Consider the following 23,236-nt stretch of genomic DNA (forward strand, 5'->3'; position numbering starts at 1 on the left):
GTTTTTATGCCAAACAGCAACAATTTATACGTCTTACGCATTTTTCCTAGCCCGAGAACCGATCCACCAATCACGTAGAAGAAGTGTTAAGAAAATATTATTATTTTTTTGTTTTATTTGATGAATGAAGCTGATGATTTTTGAAAATGAATTTCAAAATATAATCAATTTTTATTTTATGCAGAAGGCATTACTACAATTATAAACCAAACATAAAACAACAACAAAAACAATTTTTGCATAATATTTTTTTGTTTAAATATTTTTTTTCCAAAACATCTTCAAGTTGTGTTTTAAATCACTTCTTGTCTGTCTCTGCCAAGTGGTGGTTGGTGCTGGTGGTGGTGTTGATGATCCTCCGGATGGGTGCTAAAGCTTGTTATTTCAAGTGTTTACAGACGACACGTACAACACGCTTTAGTGACAATAAAAACAATGACTTTTTAAATACATGACTTTCAGGCCATCATCATCCTCATCCACAACATCGTAGTCGTCGTCATCAAACAAGCCATACAACCAGCTAAGCAACAACCTACCACATAGCCAGCTAGTCAGCCAGCCGGCCTACCTCCTCGACATGTTGGCTTAGCACGAGTACCATTGAGTTTTTCAGTGTTTTTTTTAGGCTCCCAGACCACACCGAGTTTGAAAATCAAAACAAAAAAATATTATTTATTTTTTTAGAAGTTGTCGCTGAGTTGAGTTTGAATTTTATCGTTTTTTGGTTGGTTTTGGTTTTAAGTAATGGGTGGGTGGTACACCATTTGTCATCTGAACTGGCTGCCAACTGGAAAAACTCTTTAATGAGAGTTTTATTAATTTTCGAATTTTTTTCTCATCATATACAACAAACCACTATAATCAGTTGTGGTTGAGTGTGTTGGCTTGTCAACCTTAAATTGACCTTTTATTGATTTATCATTATTTGGAGGCCTGCCACAGCAGCCAAGAAAAGGAGGACAGTTGAAAAGATAATTTTGCAAAGAAAATATTATTTTTTTTTTATACAATTTATAATAGCCATAAGTATATGGGAATAAAAATGGATCTTTATGATTGAAATGTTTGATAAGCCCCTAAAAGTATGCACCATACATTTATAAGATTTTTTTTAATTCGCCTTAAATTTCTCTTTCCCTTTTGGCTTAGAGTTTTTGTTTTCAAACCATTGTTATTGTTGTTGTTGTTTTTTGTTTGTTTTCTAAATAACACCAAAAATAATTATGCATAACAAAAACAACAACAAAACACACATTGTTGTAAGTTGGTTGTACAAACAACAGCTAAATAAACTCCAATAGACCATACCAAAAAATAACTACAGGGCATAGCAGCAAAACAAAAACTAAAAAAAAACAACAACAAAAATATTGTCATCATTGGCATTAATATTCATTTCAAAACTCCAAATCACACATTCTACTCCTCAATGCCCCCTCCTCCTCTCCACCAACACTTCCAGCAACCTCTTTCTAACACTAGATTCCTAGCTCCAATTCTGCCTAGTAGGTGGCTTCTCATATGGCCAAGTTTTTTCTCGGGGTTTTTAATGACAAATATTAATTTTAAAGCCAACTAACAACAATAATAATAACAACAGCAACAACAACAACAATGCAGAGTAAACAACAAACAAAAGAACTAAACAATTGTAATGTGAATGAAATGGATTTTTGAGGGGCGAGAGATAAACAATCTCAGACACACACACACACACTCGAACATAATGAAGATATTGGTATGATGTGTGACAGCAAACATATATGGAGGGTGGCAAGTGAAGAGAGAAGAAAAAAATTTAAGTAAATAAAAATTAAAAATAAATAAAAAATTAAATGAATAAAAAAATTTAAATAAAAAAAAAAATTAAAAAAAATAAAAAATTAAATAAATTCAAATAAAATGCTTGAATGGATTTAAAGGTCTAGCAATTTCAGCTTAAGGCAAAAAATAATTAAAAAAATTAAATAAATTCTTTAAAAAATAATTACAAAAAATTTGATTTTTTTAATAATAAAAATTAATTAAATTTTTTTTTTTTTTTTAATTTTTTTTACCTACGTCTTTTTTTAAAGCTTTTCTGCAAAATTAATTTAAAAATTTTATAAAAAATTTTTGAATTTTTTTTATAATAAAAATGTAATAAAATAACATATTTTTTTTAATTTTCAAATTTTTTCTTAACATTTTTTCTTCAAATAAATGTCAAAATTTTATATAATTTTTTTAATAATATTTTCCAATTTCCAATCCCTCTATTACCTCCAAAAATTAATTTTTTTTTAATAATATTTTCGAATGTCCCATCCCCCTATTTCCTTCCCAAAATATAAAAAACACACTCCTTGACATTAACCACACACAATCGATTCAGTCTCAAGTATTTCTCTAAAAAAATTTTTTTCAAATGATTAATGGATTTATGGTTCGCATTTTCCAAGTTCATCATAATCGCTTTTTTTATCAACCTATAACTTACATAATAATAATATAGAGTACTTGTAAAAAATATAGCTCTCGAGAAGAACAAAAATCCCAGCACTTTAACAACACTTTAATAGGCATTCTAAAGCACAAAAAAACCCCGACCCCAAAAAAGTAGAGAATAGAAGATTCAACATAATTCCAGCATACTTGAGGCTCATCTTCTATGGAACCCATGAAGAGGAGCAGCAAAAAAACATGAAGATTATGGCCACTTGAAGTCAACATATATAAACTTATATTACATACATAGTTTATCTTTCATTTTTTAAAGGCGTGTTGCTTATTGTTATAATAACGATGTGCAAAAGCCACTTGGCGAAGATTTTGGTCTTCCGCATCGGGCAACTCATCCATCTTATTGCATTATGGTGGATGGATATCTATATATGAGTGCGGGAGATGGAGAGGGAACATATCTTGACATTACAAGTGATTTTCAAGTAGCTTGCACTTAAAAGGGTCTTTTTTTCTTTCGCAGATAATAAGAATTCACAAATTTAAAACAAATTATATTGTGGGTAAAAATATTTGGGGAATAGGGGAAGGGAACAATTTTCCCAATTATCTATAATTTTTATTAAGTGAAAATAATTTTAAATTTATTTTTTCCCAAAATGGTTTCATAAGCATCTAAGCACTTCATTTAGGAGATAAGGCAAGGGATTCACTCAAAATTCAAAAAAAAAAAAAAAAAAAAATTAGCTCGATTTTAAAAGGGGATAGTTTTAGGGAGATTTTGAAAATTTAAATAAAAAAAAAATAAAAAACGCATTTTTTAGGAATTTTTAAAAAATTTATATATATTTTTTTTTCAAATGGTCTCCTTTCCTCCTATAACAGAGCTGCAGGCATTCCTCTTCCTGTGGAAGAGCTGCAGAAGCCTTCTTCCTGTGGAAGAGCTGCAGGTATTATTGTTCCTTTGAAAGAGCTACAGGCCTTCCTCTTCCTGTGGAAGAGCTGCAAGAGTCTTCTTCCTGTGGAAGATCTGCAGGTATTCTTCTTCCTATGGAAGAGCTGCAGGAGTATTCTTACTGTGGAAGATTTGTTGGTATTCTTCTTCCTATTATAAACAAATATATATATTTTGTAATTATTTCTCTCATTTATTTTCCTTTAAAGAAAATAATTTCCTCAGTTTTCCCCTTCACTCCATTTCACCTCATCCTTTTGCCTTATCTGGCCCTAGCTAAATGCATTAAGTTATTTCCAAAAAAAAAAAAAGAAACAACCCAATCTAGCAATGTAACAAAATATTTTTTTTTAACTTTCATTGCATCATCGAAAAACAGGACACATTACAGCCACCAGGCCAACCCACTGCACCCCTCTTCGTTTTTACATAGCTCACAAAATTCCAATTTGCAGTAAATTTTGTGATTTTCTTTTCATGCGAATTTTTTTCGTACTGCTACTGCCACTGCTGCTGGAAAAACTTATTAGATTTTCTTTTCTAGCTGCTGCGTTCAGTCACAATTTATTTAAAAAAATATTTTTTCTTCTTCTTCTTTTCCAATCCACTACATTTTACGTTACATTTTATTATAGTTTTTGTGGTTTATTTTTTCTATTTTATTTTGCGAGCCCTTTCCCTACCCTTTGAACGCTGACTGCATTCCATGGAGAAGACAAATGGCAGGGCGAAAAAAAGAATTGCACAACGCAAAAAATATTGTTGGCTTTAATTAAAAAAAATAAAATAAAGCAAAAACAAAAAATTGCAGGGGATAATAAAAAAACTGTTGTTGTTGTTGGAATTTTTTACGTTACTGAGATGGCTGTTTTTCTTGATTAATTTATGGTTATATTACATATATGATATTTCGTATATATACGCTTAAAAATACAAAAGTTATTTTTTCATATTTTTTTACAAAGTTTTGTTCTATATTTTATTATTTTTTTTTTAATATTTTTTTTATAAATTTTTTATTTATTTATTTTGTTTTTTGTTTTCTAAAAATTATTTTTTATACATTTTACTAATTTTTGAATATTTTTTTTTTTCAATTCCAGGCGATGCCAGCAATGCCAGTATAGGCAGCGGGGAGGGCACGGGCGAAGAGGATGACGATGCAAATGGCAAAAAGAACCAAAAGAAACGTGGCATTTTCCCAAAAGTAGCAACAAATATTTTAAGAGCGTGGCTGTTCCAACATTTAACGGTAAGTTTTAAGCATTTTCTTTTACTTTACTCTATAACGCCATTTTGTAATTGCAAAAAAAAAAGAAAAAATATTCCAAAACCTGAACCTCAACTCAACTGCAACTGGCAACCATGTGTGTGTGAGGGCAGTCGAACCAAACAAAACATACTGCAACGACTGCCATATTAAATGTCGATAATTAACCGTTTAGTAGCCTATAATTATCAGAAAAACAGAAACAGAAAAAAAAACAAAATAAAGAAAAGGAATGAAAGAACAGCAACAAAAAAGGCAAGCAACTAAACTAAAACAGGCTTTACAGCGAGCAGACAGACATACAGACGAACTAAATGCACAACACTAATAATAACAACTAATAAGAACCACTAGTAGTTCTGTTGTTGTTGCAGTTATGCGCGCCTGCGTATTCAGCCAGCCAGACAGCTGGGGCGTCTTACCAAAACCGCCAAGCTAACTAACCAACCATCGAACTCAAGTCATGGCATAAAACTTTGAATTTGGCACGTCCCCCTTTTTTTGTGTTTGGTGTGCAATTGAGTCGTGTTCGTCGTCGTCGTCATTCAACAACATTTCAAGACATTCACTACGTCAGTCAGCCATCAAACAGAAAATACAAAAGCAACAGCAACAACAACAATGCACTAGTATAATGGCAACAATAACAACAACATCATACTAATAACACCAACAGCAAACACCATAATAACAATAATGAAGAGTAGAGCATGAAAACCAAAAGTGGAAATTGCGGGCTCAGACTTCAGGAAAAATGGAGGGAGAGGGGGGACAGAGAGAGGGTTAAAGGGGTTACTACATGTTATATAAGGTACAGCGTATTATTTTAATTTTTATCGGGGTTTAAAAAAATGCAATTGAGATGCAAAAAAAAAAATAATAATAAAATAAATAGAAAAACTAATAATTGCATATTTTTAGGGGCAAAATAATCATTTTAGAAAACTATTGCACATTTTTTGGGGATTGCAAGGAAATATTTTTGGAAACAAAAAAAAAATAATAAAAAAATTTTCCCCAATTCACATGATTTTTATAAAGAGAACATTCCTAAACAACATATATTGCCTACTTTTAAGGATGCAAAATAAGACAAATATATTTTCTGTGTGAAATTTAATGGGAATATTTTTGAAAACATTTTTTTATAAAGTATTTAAAAATATTTTTTTATGTATATGAGAATAAAAATATAAAAAAATAAAATTAATATAAAAATTTCATAAAATTATTGCCTACTTTTAGGTAGACAAAAACAATATGGGTACTATTTTTAAGAGAATTTCTTTGCATTTCATAAAAAAAGAAATAATTTTCACAATGCACATAAAATATTTTGTCCTATTTATAAATTATTTGTATAAAACAAAAACATTAAAAAAAAAAAAACAAGTGCCTACTTTTAGGAAGACAAAAATATGACAAATATAGCCTATTAAAAAATAGGACAAAAATATATTTTTTTAGGTAAAAAAAATAGGACAAAAATATTTTTTAGTGGAATTCAATGGAAATATTTTTTTGATAGATATTTTTTAATAATTTTAATATTCCTTCTTTTGAAAGAAAACATTTAAAATTTCCAAAATGTATAAAATTATTGCCTACTTTTAGGCAGAAAAAAAATCATGGACATTATTTTTGGGGAAGTTCTTTATATTTTATTATAACACAATTTTATATATATATATATATATATAAAATAATTTCATCTCCATTCACAACACATTTTTATAAAAAACATTAAAAAAAAATTGAAAAAATATTGTCTATTTTTAGGAGAATTTTTTATAAATTTTTCAATATTAAAAAATGTATTTTTGATATTTTTCAATAGTTGGAGGTAAAAATAAATATTTTTATTTATCATACCCCTTCCCCTACCATTATTCTCCATCCTGCATTTTCCCTCATTTCATTTTTTTTTTTAATTTTTTTTTGTGTTGCCTTTTCCTTACATTAACGACGAAATCAATTTGACGTTTATTCGCATTTCTGTAATATCAGTGTGTTGTTGTTATTTATTTTCTTCTTCATATATTATTATTGTTGTTGTTGCTGCTGTTGCTTTCCTTATAATATAAACCATAATGGCTGACGCCTTAAAGGCCGCCTATTTTTAAAATAACATGTGCAGCGTATTTCCCCCTCTTGCGCAACGTTGTTTTCCTTATTCCGATTGCTTGCTATTTAACACCAGCATGCTGCAGTTTTGCTGTGGGTCTTAAGAGCAGCAAAAAAACGTTTTTTTCATGTGGATGGTTTTAATTTTAATGCACCATTCAACAGCAACAACAACAAGAACAACACCAGCCAGCAATGGCACAAAATATGTCTACAAAACAATTTGCGCATGGCGACGTTAACATTTGTAGGCGACAATTCATACAATTTCACCCAAAACAAAGACGGACGGAGAGACGAATGAATGGATGGATGGCTGGTTGGTTGCTTGAGTTGACAGACACACACAGTGCACACACACCGACTCACTCATGCATTTGCAATTCACAGCCTAAAATTGTTGTTTGGCAAGACAACACCACCACGTTCCAGTAAACTTCATTTAAACAAAAGCTCCAAAAAGAATTTCAAAAACTTGTCATGACAGCGACAACAACAACCTTCCAACAAAGTAGTACACCCCTTCTTGAAGAAAAGTAATCTACTTAAAAACATACACATGTATATATTTATACTCCTACAAACTATCCGAAACCCTCAAGACGACATACCCTGCCCTGTGTGTGTTGTCTGTCTGTCTGTATGTTTATTACATTTTAAAGTATGATTTGAAATAAATTTGCTTTTAAATGGTATTCCAAGTTTAAACAAACAATCAACATAGTTTTTTGCTCTCCCTACACTCTCCCACTTCCTTTGGGCGAGCGTTAACACTAGGTGTTGTCCCGTCAGACAGAAAAACGAAAGGAAAAAACACAGCTCTAATGTCTTGAACAACACCAACGACAGCAACAAAAAAACACATCTACACCCCTGATGACAGGCCAACGACAAATATCATATCGCTTCGTTTTTTTGCATTTAGTTTTTACCCTCCTCCCTGCTCCCTCCTGGGTAGGGGATTTTTTGCAAAGTATTTTTTTGCATTTAACATATGTTTAAAAACGTGTGGGGATGGATGGATGAATTGTCTTTGCTCTTCAAAAAATTAAAAAAAAAAAAAAAATAAAAATGAAAAAAACTGAAAAAAAAAATCCACAGAATTGTTATGCAGTCATTCAGTCAGTCACTCACTCACTTCATTAGACAGGGCAAGTCAATGTAGCCTTTCACATAAGTATGTATATAGACATAGTAGTTGTTGGCATTATTATTGTTGCTGGCTTTGTTGCTGTTGTCGTTAGTTGTTGCTCTGTTCGTTGTTCGTTCTGTTCTTCTTGTCTTAAAGGCGTGACAGTAATTAATTATTGTGTTGTATGGTAAATTAATAAATGAAATGGACTTTGTCTCAAAATGACATTCATATGCATTTCACACTTATGCTGTAATAATAATTAAAATAAAAAGGGAGGAATGCACAACAACAACAAAAACCACAATAACAGCAAAATAAGGAAAATAATACAACAAGATAAGGAAGACAATAATGTGAGAAGAGAAAGTAAATATACTCAGAAAAAAATTAATTTATTAAATATTAAAAAAATATGTTTGGAAAAAAGTAATTTAAAAAAATATTCCAAAAAAAAAAAAATAATATTTTTTTAAGAAAAAAAAATATTCGTACAAATTGAGCAAAATATTTTTTAAAAAATAATATTCGAAAAAAAAGACAAAATTTTTTTAAAATAATATTATAAAAAATTTAATTTCTTTTATTTAAACACAATTAATTTATTAAATATTTAAAAAAAACATAATTTCAAAAAAAAAAAAATCCAAAAAATAGGAAAATAAATATTTTTTGCAAGAAAAAAAAATATTCAAAAAATTGGATAAAATATTTTTCAAAAAAAAATTTTTTTTGAAAAATTTGGACAAAAAATTTTTTGAAAAAAATATTCTAATTTTTTTTTTTCAAGAAAAAAATATTAAAAAAATTGGATAAAATATTTTTCATTTTTTTTTTTTTTTTTTTGAAAAATTTGGACAAAATATTTTTCAAAAAAATATTCCAAAAAAATGTAATTTCGTTTGTTTAAATCACATTCTAACAATTTTTAGAAATTGTGTGAAAGTTACAAAAATATAATTCATATATTTCTAATAGACATCTATATTTAAATTATTTTTTTATTTCAAAATTCATTTTAATTACATTATTTATCTATTCAAAAGGTTAATGAAAAAGTATTGAATATGTTGTAATGCTAATTAAAAATTATTAGAATATCTTGGCAATTTATTTTGTGATTTTCATTTTATTTATTTTTTTCATTTGTTTGTATGTGTATGTGTGTTTCTCCCCCTGTGTGTGTGTGTGTCTCAGCAGCCTTGCAATTAACCAAACAGCAGTTTAGCTAATATTTTTTGCTTGACTTTTGAGTTCAAGTTTTACAACTTAACATTAAATGCAATTAGAAACTGAGATATAAATTACAACAACAACAAAAACGACAGACAGAAAGATATAATAACAACAAAGATACAACAACAAAAGAAGACAAAATAATTATACAAATACAGTAAGGACTTTATAAAGGCAACAAAATAAAAAATCTATGTAAAATAGTTAAAAGAACGTTAAGTGAACATTTTCCCAAGAAAAAAATCAAAGGGAAAAATTCTTCCAGAAATCTCAAAAAGGAAAATATTCCCAAAAAACTCCCCATTAAATATATAATTATTAAATCTAAAATTTCTTTACAAATGTCCATAAGTGAAAAATTTCCTAAAACTTCATATAAAGTGAAAATTTTCCCTACAAAAAAATAAAAAAATCTTTTTCAAGTTTGAAAAAATTTGTCAGTTTTGTATTTTCAAATATTTCTATTTTTTTTGATAAAAAATTTCTTCCCCCACTGTCCCGCACTGAATTTACTTATAAACATTTTATTATTTTTATCCGCACTACAGTTAGATAGATATATTACAACAACAACAAAAATCTAACAACAAAAAGAGATAACATCTACAAAAAAGTTGTTATAATCAAACTTTGCTACTAGGTTTTACAGCTGTAGTTACTTCCTAGCTAGCTACTGCTTGCAGGCAGGCTGGCTGGTCCGCCGATCGCTGGTAGGCTAGTTAGCCAGCCTTCTTTTTTCAGAAAAGATCAGTTGAATGTTTTTTTTTTATTATGGCAATGACGATTATAGCATTTAGTTGTTAAATAAATAAATACTAAAAAATACAGCAACAACAACAACCGCCTCTAAATAATCATCATATAAATGCTTTATTAGCCAAAGCAATTTAATTGGCGGTGTATAAAACACCAACAACAAAAACAGCTGCTGTAGCTGTTTTTGTGATTTTTTATGATAGCAGGAGGTGGAGATACGATTTTTTGTTGTTTATTTGCCATAATAATATTTAGCCAGCCAGCCGGCCATATTTGTTAGAAATCAGATAAGCCGGCGGAAGAGGGTATATGGGAGTGAGGTAGGAGATGTAATTTTGACGGAGGAAAAAAATATATAGATACGCAAAATCATTAGTGGCTGCCCATTGGTTGTTTGAAAAAAACAGACGAAATAAAATAAAGCTTTCAACAAACAAGCAAATGAATTAACAGCAAATAGCCAGGGAACCAGGGAGAGAGAGAAAGAGAGCAACAGAGATATTTGAGATAGAAAAGCAAATATTAGGTACACGGTACATAGTACACATTTTGCAAAAAAAGATATGACGTTAAACAACTTTCACGTGTTTTAACATTACTAATCAAAAAATAAAAAAAAAAATTGAAAAAGTTTCTTCTTCTTGCTGCTGCTTATCTTGGAAATGCAATTTTCAAATCAAATAAAAGAAAACTTCGATTTTTTTCTTTTACCTTAACTTAACCTTTGAGAAATCCTTATTTTTTTGCCAAATCCCCAAATGTTAATTTTGTGGTCAGTTATGGGTTTCCGGGCTAACACACAAACAAACTATAAAATTTTATTAGTTTCAAAAAAAGCTGTAAAGAAATCCCATAAAGAAATTGGCAACCCTTTTTTTCCAAATACTAACTTACAAAAATATCCTTATCTCCTTAATGGCAAATGACTTGTTTTTTGGGGGGATATATGCACACAAACATATATGATTTTCTTGTTGTTGTTGTAAGGAAATCATGATTGAACTTTTCTTTCCTTTAATGGAAAGACGAAGAAGAGTGGTGAGGGGTTGGCCGGTGATTTTGTTCAATTTTTTGTTGTTGTCGATTTAGTTTAACCATAAATGAAGCATAACAAAATACTTTTTATTTCCGGTCAGTGGATAAAAATATCAAATGAAGTCATTCCATTAGAGAATAGTTTTTCTCCTTGTTTTTGTTATTGTTGTTGTTATTGACTTGACCATCATGGTAATTTAAATAAAATGCCAGGAAAAACATAACAATATCTAAAAGTTAAAAACGAGATAACTTGACTTCTCTACCGTAATGGATTTTGAGGACTCAAACACATACATACACAGGAATTTAATGGGGTAATTTGGGGGGAAATAAGGATATTTGAAAAACATATAACAAACATTTAGATAAATATTTAATATGGAAAAGAAGGAGATGGGAATTAAAATTAAAAAAAAAAAATTAAAAAAATATATTATTTAAAATTATGACAATTACAAAAAAATTGTTAAAACATTATCTTTTGTGCTATTAATTTTAAAAAATATTACACAAATCATGTAACTATTAATCATTTTACATACAAATTTTGCAATTTTTGGATGTTCGAAAAAATTTCAAAATTTTCGAAATTGAAAAAAATTAACTTTTTCTTATTTATTCATGTTTTATTTAAATAACTAAGCCTAAGCGACTTGAAAATTTACATTTTTTCAATGTTCGAAACAATTTCGAAAATTTTCGAAATTCGAAAAAAATGTGTTAAAATGAAGAATTTTTACCAATTTCTTACTTTATTGATATTTTGACAATATTCCATCAAAATTTCTTCCATATCTTTCATTTAAATTGAAAATTCTTTAAATTTCCCGTGTGTTTTTTCTTCTCCTCCCTCAAATTGAAAATGTCATGCAATTAATTTCATTTTAATTATATTTGCTCATGTTTACAATTATCAATGAGATAGGAACTTAGCATGGGGCGGTAACACCCATAAACTTCGACTACAACAACTACTACTGCTCCTTGTTTGTTCTACAAAGAGACAAATCAAGAATCTAACAATTCTTGTTTGGTCTTAACCGGACGAAGACCATAGGTTATATGACGCACAAATTCACACATATACAAACGCATGCATTGCAAAATCCTTTAGAAGCCAAAACTGCCAATAATATGTAATATAAATGTTGTTGTATATAAAGGCAAATGCATATATACTTATATGGAGATATCAAATGGAGAAAATTTATGGTTTGAAAAACAAATACAAATAAAACACGCCCTACGATTTGTTAAAATCCAGCAAAAGACACAGCTACAATTGCAGTGCGGGTATAGATGTGTGTGTAATATGCCAAAATGCATTCTTGGATGGTAGAAATATTCAAGGAGAGGTGTGTGTGTGTGTGTGCAAAGAGCTAGTCTAGAAAATTGACAATAACATAAAACTGCAATTCAAATTTCTGTAGGTAGCTCCCCCAGAAATACAAAAACAACAACAAAAATATATAATCAATATTTGTAAGGATATAAAGAAACAATTGTATATTCGTATGTATGTATGTATGTGTATATCTCTCTCGACAATACAAATACATAAAATATTCGTATATGTATATGTTTTTACCATTTGCATTCTTCTGGCCTTTTTCCTATCTGTCGAAGTTGTCATTTGTTGCGTGAAATTTACCGTTTTCTTATGCAAAACCATGCATGCACACACACAATATCGAAATAGATTCTTAACATGTACTTTTCGGACTAACAAGGACATTTTCTGGTCAGGTTGGCTAAGCCAGAGCTATTGGATATTTTTCTATTATTGCAAAGAAAAAAATGTTTTTACACAATAGGAATTTTAGATTTGTGGGCAGAACCGAAGGCACACACACACTCACATACACACATTTGCATATAGAATACAACAATACAAATAATGTTTGGAAATTTTCAATTTTCAACACAGCAAAAATATCCATGGCGCTGGCTAAGGTATTATAATGTATTTTCATGTTTGATGATAATGCATTTTCTTGTTATCCTTTGCTAAGGCATCTTGTCCTCCTAGATATGTATGTAAATATGCATATGCGAATATATATAAAGAGTTAGATATATATGCAATATCTTTTCAATATATTGACGTCTTTTGTTTGCATATTTACTGCTCCACCTTTTGTGTGTCTCTCTATCTCTAGGTTGTAAGTTTACTTAGGATGTGGTCGATATGTCCATCAAGTTTTTTTTTTGTCAGAGAGCAAAACACTCCCTCTCTGGAAGGGAGGGATAGAAAATATTTACATATTTTGAAATGCAAAAACAACTGAATTAAATCCTTAAATTTTGAAAAATAAAAATTCTCCTTTAATTCATCCTTCATCTGCCGGAAATGGTGGCTCGTGCTTGATTTCGATTTTTTTGTGGTCCGAAATCAATTGTTTAGTTTTTTTTTATTTTGAGTGGCAAAAAGGGGTTTAGCTCTTCTCTCTCATTTAATGGTAATTAAATACAACTTCCTTTTTATAGATTTTATTGTTGTTTTTGTTTTGTGAGCATTTTCAAAACAAGGAGTCTGTTCCAAATCACCTAAACCATGGTTGCGTCAAAAAGGGCATGTCAATCAAACAAAAAACATGACATGTATTGTGTAGGCGGAACAGCTGACAGGAAGGCTGGTAAACAAATATAAAACACAATGGAAGATGAAACACATTTGAGAAGAGGTTATATAAATACTACATCTTTTTCAATATTTTATTTGAAAATTATTTCAATTTTTTATACATTTTGAATTTTTTGAAACCGGAAAATTAAAATTTTTGTGTTAGACTTATTTAGCAAAATATATTTCAATTAAAAAAAAATTCAATGTTCGAAAAAAATTCGAAATTTTCGAGGTTCACAAAAATGTCTGAAAACGACAAATTTGTTTTTCTAACATCTAATAAAATTGTTAGAATATTAAATTTTATGATGTTCGAATCATCTTCGAATTTTTCGAAGTTCATAAAAATGTCTGCAAATGAGAATTTTGTATTTCTAATATTGAATAAATGCATAAGAAGTCAAAATTTTGCATTTTTAAGATGTTCGAAACAAGTTCGAATTTTTCGAAATTCCCAAACATACAAAAAATTACAAATTTGTATTTCTCACGTCAAATAAATGCTTAAGAAGACCGAATTTAGCATTTTTAAGATGTTCGAAAAAAGTTCGAATGTTTCGAAATTAAAAAAACATGCAAAAAATTACAATTTTTTACTTCTAACATCTTACAAATGCATAAGAAAGCCAAAATTTCCATTTTGTAGATGTTCGAAATTAGTTCGAATTTTTCGAAATTCCCGAATCATGCTAAAAATTACAATTTTTTATTTCTAACATTAAATAAATGCTAAAGAAGATCAAATTTAAAATTTGTAACATGTTCGAAACAAGTTCGAATTTTTCGAAATTCCCGAATCATGCAAAAAATTACAAATTTATAATTCTAACATTAAATAAATGTAATAGAAGGCCAAATTTTCGATTTTTAACATGTTCGAAACAAGTTCGAATTTTTCGAAATTCCAAAAAAATTACCAAAAAATGCAAAAAAAATTTAATTTTTTTCTATTTCTGCTTTTTGTAATAAAAATAATGTTTGAGAAAATCTCTTTCAAATATTTATTTTTCTTATCATTACACCCTGTCTTCTTGATCGATCACTAAAATAAACACTGGCTACTGTATTGAATCAAAAAAATCAATAAAAAAGATTACAAATATTTTATAAGCGCCACATAATATTTACACAAAAATAAATAAAATAAAAAATAAAACATGTTACAAAAGAAAGATTACATATCATGATTAGATTGGACCGACGACGAACAGCAGTTAGGCTAATCAATGGATGTGGTGGCTAGGGAGATAGGTAGCGTATTTACTTAACGCCATGCAACAAAAAAAAAATTATAACAGGAAAAAAATTATGAAATTCCTAAAGTGATTGACTGAGAGGAATTTCTTTCCCCCAACCACCGACACATTTTTACAAATGGCTGGCAAACACACACACACGTTCATTTCTTTCTCTTGAGTGCTGCCTGCCTGCGTGCCATGCGATATGGTGCAATGATATTGCATTTCAAGTACTCTACTCTTCGGAATGGTTGGATCGATATGTAAGCGATCATGGTTTTGTTTTTTGTTGTTGGTTTTTGGTTTGGTTGGTGATGATTGTAAATAGATTTGTTTAGAATTCGATGATGTTATGATTCTGATTTTTATATGGAAGGCCACAGAATAGAACGCCACAACAACAAGAACCACGAAAAAAAAAACTTTAATCGTAGTAATAACAACAATTATTGTTTACACACTGACGCCACTATGGCGGCATGTAGACATGGATTTCGAAAAATTTATGAGGGTGGTGGTTCGGGGTGGTGGCAAAACCCATTTTTGGCCCCAAAAAACACACTCACACACAATGTGCAATATGCACAAACAACAATTGTTGTTTTTCCTGGCGTTATAATAATGATTCCCCAAAAATTAAGCAAACAAATATTGAAATTTAGGACATTTGAAGTACTTTTCCCCAAAACAAAAAAAAAAAAAAAATAGATAATAAAAATATATTAGATTACAAATAGTTAAGTGGTTCGAACACAACAAAAAATGGCGTCTGGAGATAATCACATAGCAAAGGTGATATTTGTGTTAATTTTTATTTAATTTATGTGGTAGGCCATCATTGTTTTAATAGAAAATATCTTGCGGGACAAGATAAACCTACCAACACCACACAACAACTGTCAAGTTGAAGTTCAGATGATTGATGAGGTTCAGTTTGTGTATTTTTTTTGGAAACAGGTGACTTGTGTTATACGTTTAGTTTTTTGTTTTTATCTATAAACCCAATAAAAATGTCATACTAATTTGTTGTTGTTGTATTTTTTATATTTATTTTTAGCATCCCTACCCCTCCGAAGATCAGAAAAAACAATTGGCACAAGATACCGGCCTGACGATATTGCAAGTTAATAATTGGTAAGTAGAAAAAAATTACGTTTAAATAAATTAAGTTCTTAACAATTCGAAAAAATTATAATTTTTCAATGTTCGAATTAACTTCGAAAATTTTCGAAATTCATGAAAATTGAAAATTAGTCTATTTTTGTATTCTAAATAACATAAAAGGCGTTCATTTCACAAAATTTTCTATTTTTGTTAAGTTCGAAAAAATTCGAAAATTTTCGAACATTAGAAAAATGAAGTAAAAATATGGAAATTTTTTAATATAAAATCAACCAATACGATATAACAGATTTAGTTTTGTTTTAAATTATGAAATTTTGCACATTTTTAAATGTTCGAAAAATTTCGATAATTTTCGAACATTGTAAAAATGCATAGAAATTGAAAATTTTAAAACTAATTGAAAACTAAATTGAAAATTTTAAAACTAATTGAAAACTAAATTGAAAATTTTAAAACTAAAATGAAATATTTTTATCTAATAAGCAAACATTGAGTTTATATTACAAAAATATGCAAGTTTTTTTTGAAAATTTTGAAAATTATAAAACTTGTGTAAAACTAAAAATTTTAAATATTAAAACCAGTTCTAAAGTCTAATAGACTGAAAATTGAGTTCTTTGATGGAATTTTGCACATTTTTGAATGTTCGAAAAAATCGAAAATTTTTGAACATAGTGAAAATTCTTTAAAATTTATCATTTTCAAAACAAAAATTAAATATTTCCGGTTACTGAGCATAAATTTGATATTTCTGATGAAATTTCGCACATTTTTGAATGTTCGAAAAAAATTTGAAATTTTTCGAATATTATTTAAAGTCTATAAAATGGCAAAAATCAAATAACAGTGTCATAGTATGGTATAATAATTCCAAATGTTGTTTATTTACATTCAAAATAATTTGAAAATTTTATTTCAAAAAATTGTTAAAATTATTTTTATTAACAATTTTGTAATTTTTACCATTACAAATGAATAAATTTTTTTTTTAATAAAACAATCATCCTAAAAATATCCAAAAAAATTTTTGGCCCCTAAAAATATGCCCCGAAAAAATCATTTGAAATTTTTTCATTTTGCCAAAAATCTTTCAATCTCTCCCGTTTTTTCGACAACTCAATTATGTTTGTTACCTTTCCAAGCTCTTTATGAAGTCATTATTTTTTCGAAAAATATATTTACCACATTTTTGCTGCATTTGAAGAATATTATCTATGTACTTGCCAGCCAAACACTCCCACCTCCTCTCTCTTTTTTCCTCGCCTCACCATTCATCTCCTAATAATATTTTTGCCCGCAGTTGAAATAACAAAGCAATCTTCGTACATTAACCTCAATTTGTAGCCAACAATAATAAGGTTGTTTGTCGGTGTGTGTGTGTGTGTGCACTGATGTTGTTCTCCTTTTTGTCCATCAAACTGTTTGCTGTTAAGATTCCAGCCAAGACCAAATTGCAACAATAACAGCAACAACAATCTATAGTTACTACAAATAAGTGTTGTTTGTTTGCCAAGAAATTGTTTAGCTTTTGAGGCACAGAGAAAAAAAAAACACCATTACCTACCAACACTAATATCAGAAAACAACAACAAAAATATATAAATTTTGTATTAAACATCAATAGCAAGAGCATGTGCATGCTGCAACAAAACAAAAAACGCTTTTGAAACGACCATGATTCTGTGGTTACAAAAAAACTATAACAGACCCTGCCAGCCAACAATAAACTACGACCGAAAAAAACGTCTCTGAAATCAGGTTGTTTTTCTCAATGCACCACCGGGCAATATTTTGTTAAGTCAGTGTTTTTTGTTGTTGTGTTATTGTTTGCCAGTGGCTAGGTCGGTCGCTCTGTCGGTCCACATTATGATTTTTGTCAACCACCACCAGCAGCAGCCATCGTCGTTTGATGCTGTCGTCATCATCAACGATATTTTCTTCTCATGGTTTTCAGAGATACCGCCTTGATTTTTGTGGTTCGCTTGTTAGGTTATTCTTGGCCAAAAGGAAAACAAATAACAAAAACATCAACAACAACATTTTTATATATATATAACAATATATATATATATAAGTATTATATATACAATTGTCGGCATTTTAGACTTTTATCACAAATGCAATGTTCTGAAATCGGAAGAAAGAGAGAGGGATTGAGGGAGGGAGGAGGCAGGGTGAAAAAAGTAAAATGATCACCAGAAAAAAACAAACTTATTATTTTTTATGGCATCTTTCTGGTTCTTAAAGAAGCAAGCGAAACCAAACGTCCCGACACCAAGCAATGTCATTGTGTCGCGAACCTGCAGAACAGCATCAGTCGCACAGCAAAGCAAAAAACGGAGATGTTTTAAATCATATTATAAATTATTTATGAAATAAACATTTATGGGATTATAAGCCTAATTATGATTTGTTAAGATCAGAAAGGATTGGATTTTGAAATTGAAACAAAAAAAAAATTGAATAATTCTTTTTCGGTTTGCATTGTTACTTTATAAATGATTTGTTTTTTCTTCTATCTTTACAGGTTCATTAATGCGAGACGAAGAATTGTCCAGCCAATGATTGATCAATCAAATCGTGCAGGTAATTATTAAAGATTATATATATTTTTTAGATATTAAGGCGTCAAAGATCAAACAAACAACGGATTAAGAAGTTACCGTTTTGCAAAATCTCCAATAAATCAGCTTTAATTGAAATGAAATATTGAATAAAATACGATAAGGAACAAAATAATTAAGCAAAAATGCTTAATTCAGTTATATTATGGCATAAATACCAATAAAATTACAAAAAATTCCATGTTCGAAAAATTCGAAGTTCCAAAAATTTGTCTAAAACATTTGTATTAGGCAAAATAATAATAAAAATATGATAAATAACCGAAAAATTACAAAAAATCAATGTTCGAATTTTGTTCGAAAAATTCGAAGTTACAAAAACTGCTCACAAATATGAGTATTAGGCAAAATATTAATAGAAATGCGATAAACTATCGAAAAATGGTAAAAATCAATGTTCGATTTAAGTTCGAAAAATTCGAAGTTCCATAAAATGGTCTAAAACTTCTTATTTAATCCACATATTCATATAAATATGACAAACTACCAAAATAGTACAAAAATGCAATGTTCGAATCAAGTTCGAAAAATTTCGAACTTCTACAAAACACTAAAAATTATAGTTTTTCGTCATGTTAGTGTTACAAATGCACAATAAATTACAAAAATATCAATGTTCGAAGAAGTTCGAATTTTCGAAATTCGGCAGAACTTCACCAAAAATACTCAAAATAATAATTTTTGATTCTAATGGCAATGGAAATACATTTAAAAACATTAACGGCAATTAAAATTCACGTAAATGAACAAACAATTTTTAAATTTAATGTTCGAATGAAGTTCGAAAAATTCGAAATTGGAAAAAAGTTCCCAAACACTTAAAATTGCGATTTTTGGCTTATATGACATTTAAAAAATGTATACAGTTACAAAAATGCTTCAAATTCAATGTTCGAATTAAGTTCGAAAATTTTCGAAATTCCCAAAAATGTCAAAATACCGATTTTAAGCTTAAATGACAATAAAAACACACCCAAAATTGGAAATATAACTAAAATTCAATGTTCGAAAAATTCGCCTTTAGTTCGAAAAATTTTCGAAATTCCCAAAAAATGCTTCCAAACATGAAATATGAACATATAAAACAATACGAACTGAATATTGAAGAAAAATACAAAGTTCAACAAAATTCGAACTTCTAAAAAAATTAAAAAGAAAACATTTTTCTAAAAAAATAGTTTTTATTATTATAATTTTTTTAATAAAATTACTAATTTTTTTATTTCCTTTTTTTCCATTCCAGTCTACACCCCACATGCTGGTCCCTCCGGTTACGGCCATGATCCCATGGGCTATATGATGGACAGCCAAGCACATATGATGCATCGTCCACCAGGCGATCCCGGTTTCCATCAAGCCTATCCCCATTATCCACATGCTGAATACTACGGTCAACATTTGTAATCCAATTTAGCGCAATAAATCTCATCAAACTTATTTATATATATAGTAAATAAATAAAACAAGAAATAACTAAATAGATAAACCAACAGCAACAACAACAAGAAAAGGATAAAAGGCAGAAAAAACTCCTACAAATGACTACAACAGCAGCAACTACTAACCCCAAACACCTCACCCGACCGAATCCTAGAAACAAAGAAATTGAAAAAGAAAGGAATTCCTCTCTTCATCTCCCTATATTTCTCATCACAAGTCAAGTCAACCGGGGAATGGTGGGGATGAAATGGGGCGATTAAACCAAAATCTTAGAACAAAAATTGAAAACCGTTAAGAAAATAAAAAAAATATACTCCCATATTAAAGAATTAAATAAATTATGACATTTATAAAAAAATTCTCTTTTTTGAAAAAAATTGAGCTTGAAAATTAAAAAAAAGAGAACAAATGTTGACCTTACTTAAGGATATCATGGCGGAACATCATAAATTTTACAATAAAAACAACACCAACAACAAAAATACCGGATATACGTAAAAAAATAACTCTAGACAGCTTTAAAGTTATTGGGAAGAAATGAGGAAAAGAGATAGAGAGAGAGAACCAATTTCAAGGAGACTTGAATTGAGAAAAACAATTAATAAAGGTAGGTATTGTATAACAAATTATTAAAAAATATATAAAAACAATTCTTAAAAAATTTTTCAAAAAAAAAAAAAAAAGAAAAAAATGAAAACTATGTATTGAAATTAAAATTTTTTTTATAAAAGTCAAATATTTTTTTAATAAAAAAAAATTATACAAATTAAAAAAAAACGTATTTTATAAAAATTTAAAAAAAATTGTTTTATTTCTTAAAAATATGTTCAAAAAAATCAAAAATATATATAAAAAATCAAAAACATATTTTTATACAAATTAAAAAAATGGTTTTTATTAAAAAAAAATTAAAAATTTTTATATAAATTTCAAAAAAATATTTTTTAAAAAATTAAATTATTTTTTTATGAAAATTTAAAAACATAAAATATTTCATATAAACAATAAAAAAATTTATTCTCGATTTTTACTAATTTGTTTTTGAAAAACAATTTCTTATAAAAATAAAAAAAAAAAAAATATTTTTTAAAAAAATTCCAAAAAAATATGTTTTTTAAAAATTCCAAAAAAATAAAAAATTTTTTTTTTAAAAAATTCCAAAAAAATGTTTATTTTAAAAATTCCAAAAAAAAAAAATTTTTTAAATTCCAAAAATATATATTTTTTAAAAAAATTCAAAAAAAAATATTTTTTTTTTTAAATTTTAAGAAACATTTGCAAAGAATATTTTATAAAATTTTTCGAAAAAAATATAAAAATTTTTACAAGTTTCCAAATTTTTTTTATAGAAAACTTTGAATATTTCATATAATTATTAAAAAAAATAATTCTCGATTTTCTTACTAATTTATATAGTTTCTTTTATTTTTCATTCCAGAACCTAAATCTTTATTTTTGTTTTAAGACTCTTCTCCTGGCAACTGACCTACCAAGGATCAAAAAACCATAATTTGGCAGTACTCGAAATATATTCCCAATTTGAAGAAAAAAAACAACAACAACAAAAATACCACCAATCAAATATTAAACTCTAAAGAAAAACCAACAACAACAACAACCACAGCGAATTTAATTTTTGAAAAAAAAAACTAATTTTTATGTTAAAATTTGTTTTCTTTAGAAGGCAAATAACCACAAACCAGGATTTATTTTTAGAAAAAAAATTTCTTTAAAAAAAAACATAATTTTTTTAAGAACAAAATATTTAAGTTACGCATGTATTTTTTTTTCTTCTTTAAAAATAAAAAAACCATATATGATGATCTCCTTATTTAAGGGTTTACAAAAGAAAAAACAAACATAAAAATTACAACAAATCGATTATGTAAAAAAAGGGAGAATTACAACAAGAAAAACAACAACAACAACCCTACTTAAAGAATTTTAAATCCAAAAAAAAAACAAAAAAGGAAATACAAACAAAAAAAATCACAGTAAAAAATGAGAAAATTTAGTTATAAAAAAATAAACAAACAAAAAAATTAAGCATAAGTAAACAAAATACAACAACAAAGAGAAAAAAAAGCAACACATATGTATACAAAAATATAATTTAATAAATTAATTATAAAAATTAAAAGAAGAAAAAACATTTTTAGTAAAAATCTTAAAAAACTCCCAAAATTTTGAAAAAAAAATTCTCCCCCTCCCCCAAAAAAAAATACACACACACACTAATACTAAAACACTACACAATGTATACCAATTGTAAATGTAAAAAGTTTTTAATTATTAATTATTATATATATACATAAAAGAAAAAAATTAAAAAAAAAATTACTTATTAGTTTTTACAAACAAATAAATAAGGAAAGTATAAAAACAAAAAGATTTTGGCAAGAAAAAAAATTAGAAAAAATCGAATTCAAAAAAGAGCTTGATTTTGGGGAAAATTATTATTAAAAAAAAATATTTGAAAATTAAAAAAAATAATTTTGAAAACAAAAAATCCCGAAAAAATAATTTCAAGCTCTCAAGATTTTTTTTTTTTAATTTTCTCCAAAGAAAAGGCACCTCAACTTTGTATTTTCACAAAGTTGAGAAAGCAAAAATTTTTTTGGTTGATTTTTTTTCCAAAAAAATATTTTTTTGAATTTAAACTTTCTTTAAAAAAACATTTATTTGTTCTATTGTACATTATCTTAGATTTTCCTGATAGTTAAGTGAAAAACCCATAATAATTGATTTAAACAAAAAAAAATTATATTACACACATAAAAAAATGCTTTATAATTTTATTCACACACATACACCTACACACATACACACAAATAATAATAATACTATACATTTTAGTTTTAAAACAAAAAGAAATACCACATAAGAACAAAAAACATATTACTTCAAATTGTTTTTATTTTTGTTTCCCAAAAAATATTTTTGAAAAAAATTAAACTCAATTTTTTTGAAATTTGAAAAAACTCCCTTTTTTCAAATTTTGTTTATGTAAAGCTAGCAAGTATTATATATAAATATTTTTTTCTGCAAAATTTATTTTTTTTCAAATTTTTTAGTTTTGTTTTATGTTTTTAATTTCTTTAATTTCTCTTGTAATTGTTTTTTTAATTAATAAAAAAATTACTCCCCTTTAATTTTTTGATTAATTATCTCTTATTATATAAAAACATATATATAATAATACATAATTATTATAATTATTGTAGTTA

At 27.7% G+C, this 23,236-nt stretch overlaps 1 protein-coding gene across 1 annotated transcript in view; it reads left to right on the top strand.

Annotated features, from left to right (window-relative positions):
- LOC133328740 (homeobox protein homothorax) overlaps positions 1-20,008 on the top strand; it is a 176,388-nt gene extending 156,380 nt beyond the window's left edge. Inside the window, exons 11-14 of the mRNA XM_061537287.1 lie at positions 4,504-4,652; positions 15,878-15,954; positions 18,473-18,531; positions 19,813-20,008. Coding sequence (XP_061393271.1) covers positions 4,504-4,652; positions 15,878-15,954; positions 18,473-18,531; positions 19,813-19,973 — 446 coding nt within the window. The 3' untranslated portion in view covers positions 19,974-20,008. The remainder of the gene's footprint in view (positions 1-4,503; positions 4,653-15,877; positions 15,955-18,472; positions 18,532-19,812) is intronic.
- Positions 20,009-23,236: the final 3,228 nt, after the last annotated feature.

Source organism: Musca vetustissima, unplaced genomic scaffold (genome assembly GCF_032173495.1).
Source record: "Musca vetustissima isolate MV318-11 ecotype Yass unplaced genomic scaffold, APGP_CSIRO_Mvet_v1 utg5850, whole genome shotgun sequence".
NCBI lineage: Eukaryota > Metazoa > Arthropoda > Insecta > Diptera > Muscidae > Musca > Musca vetustissima.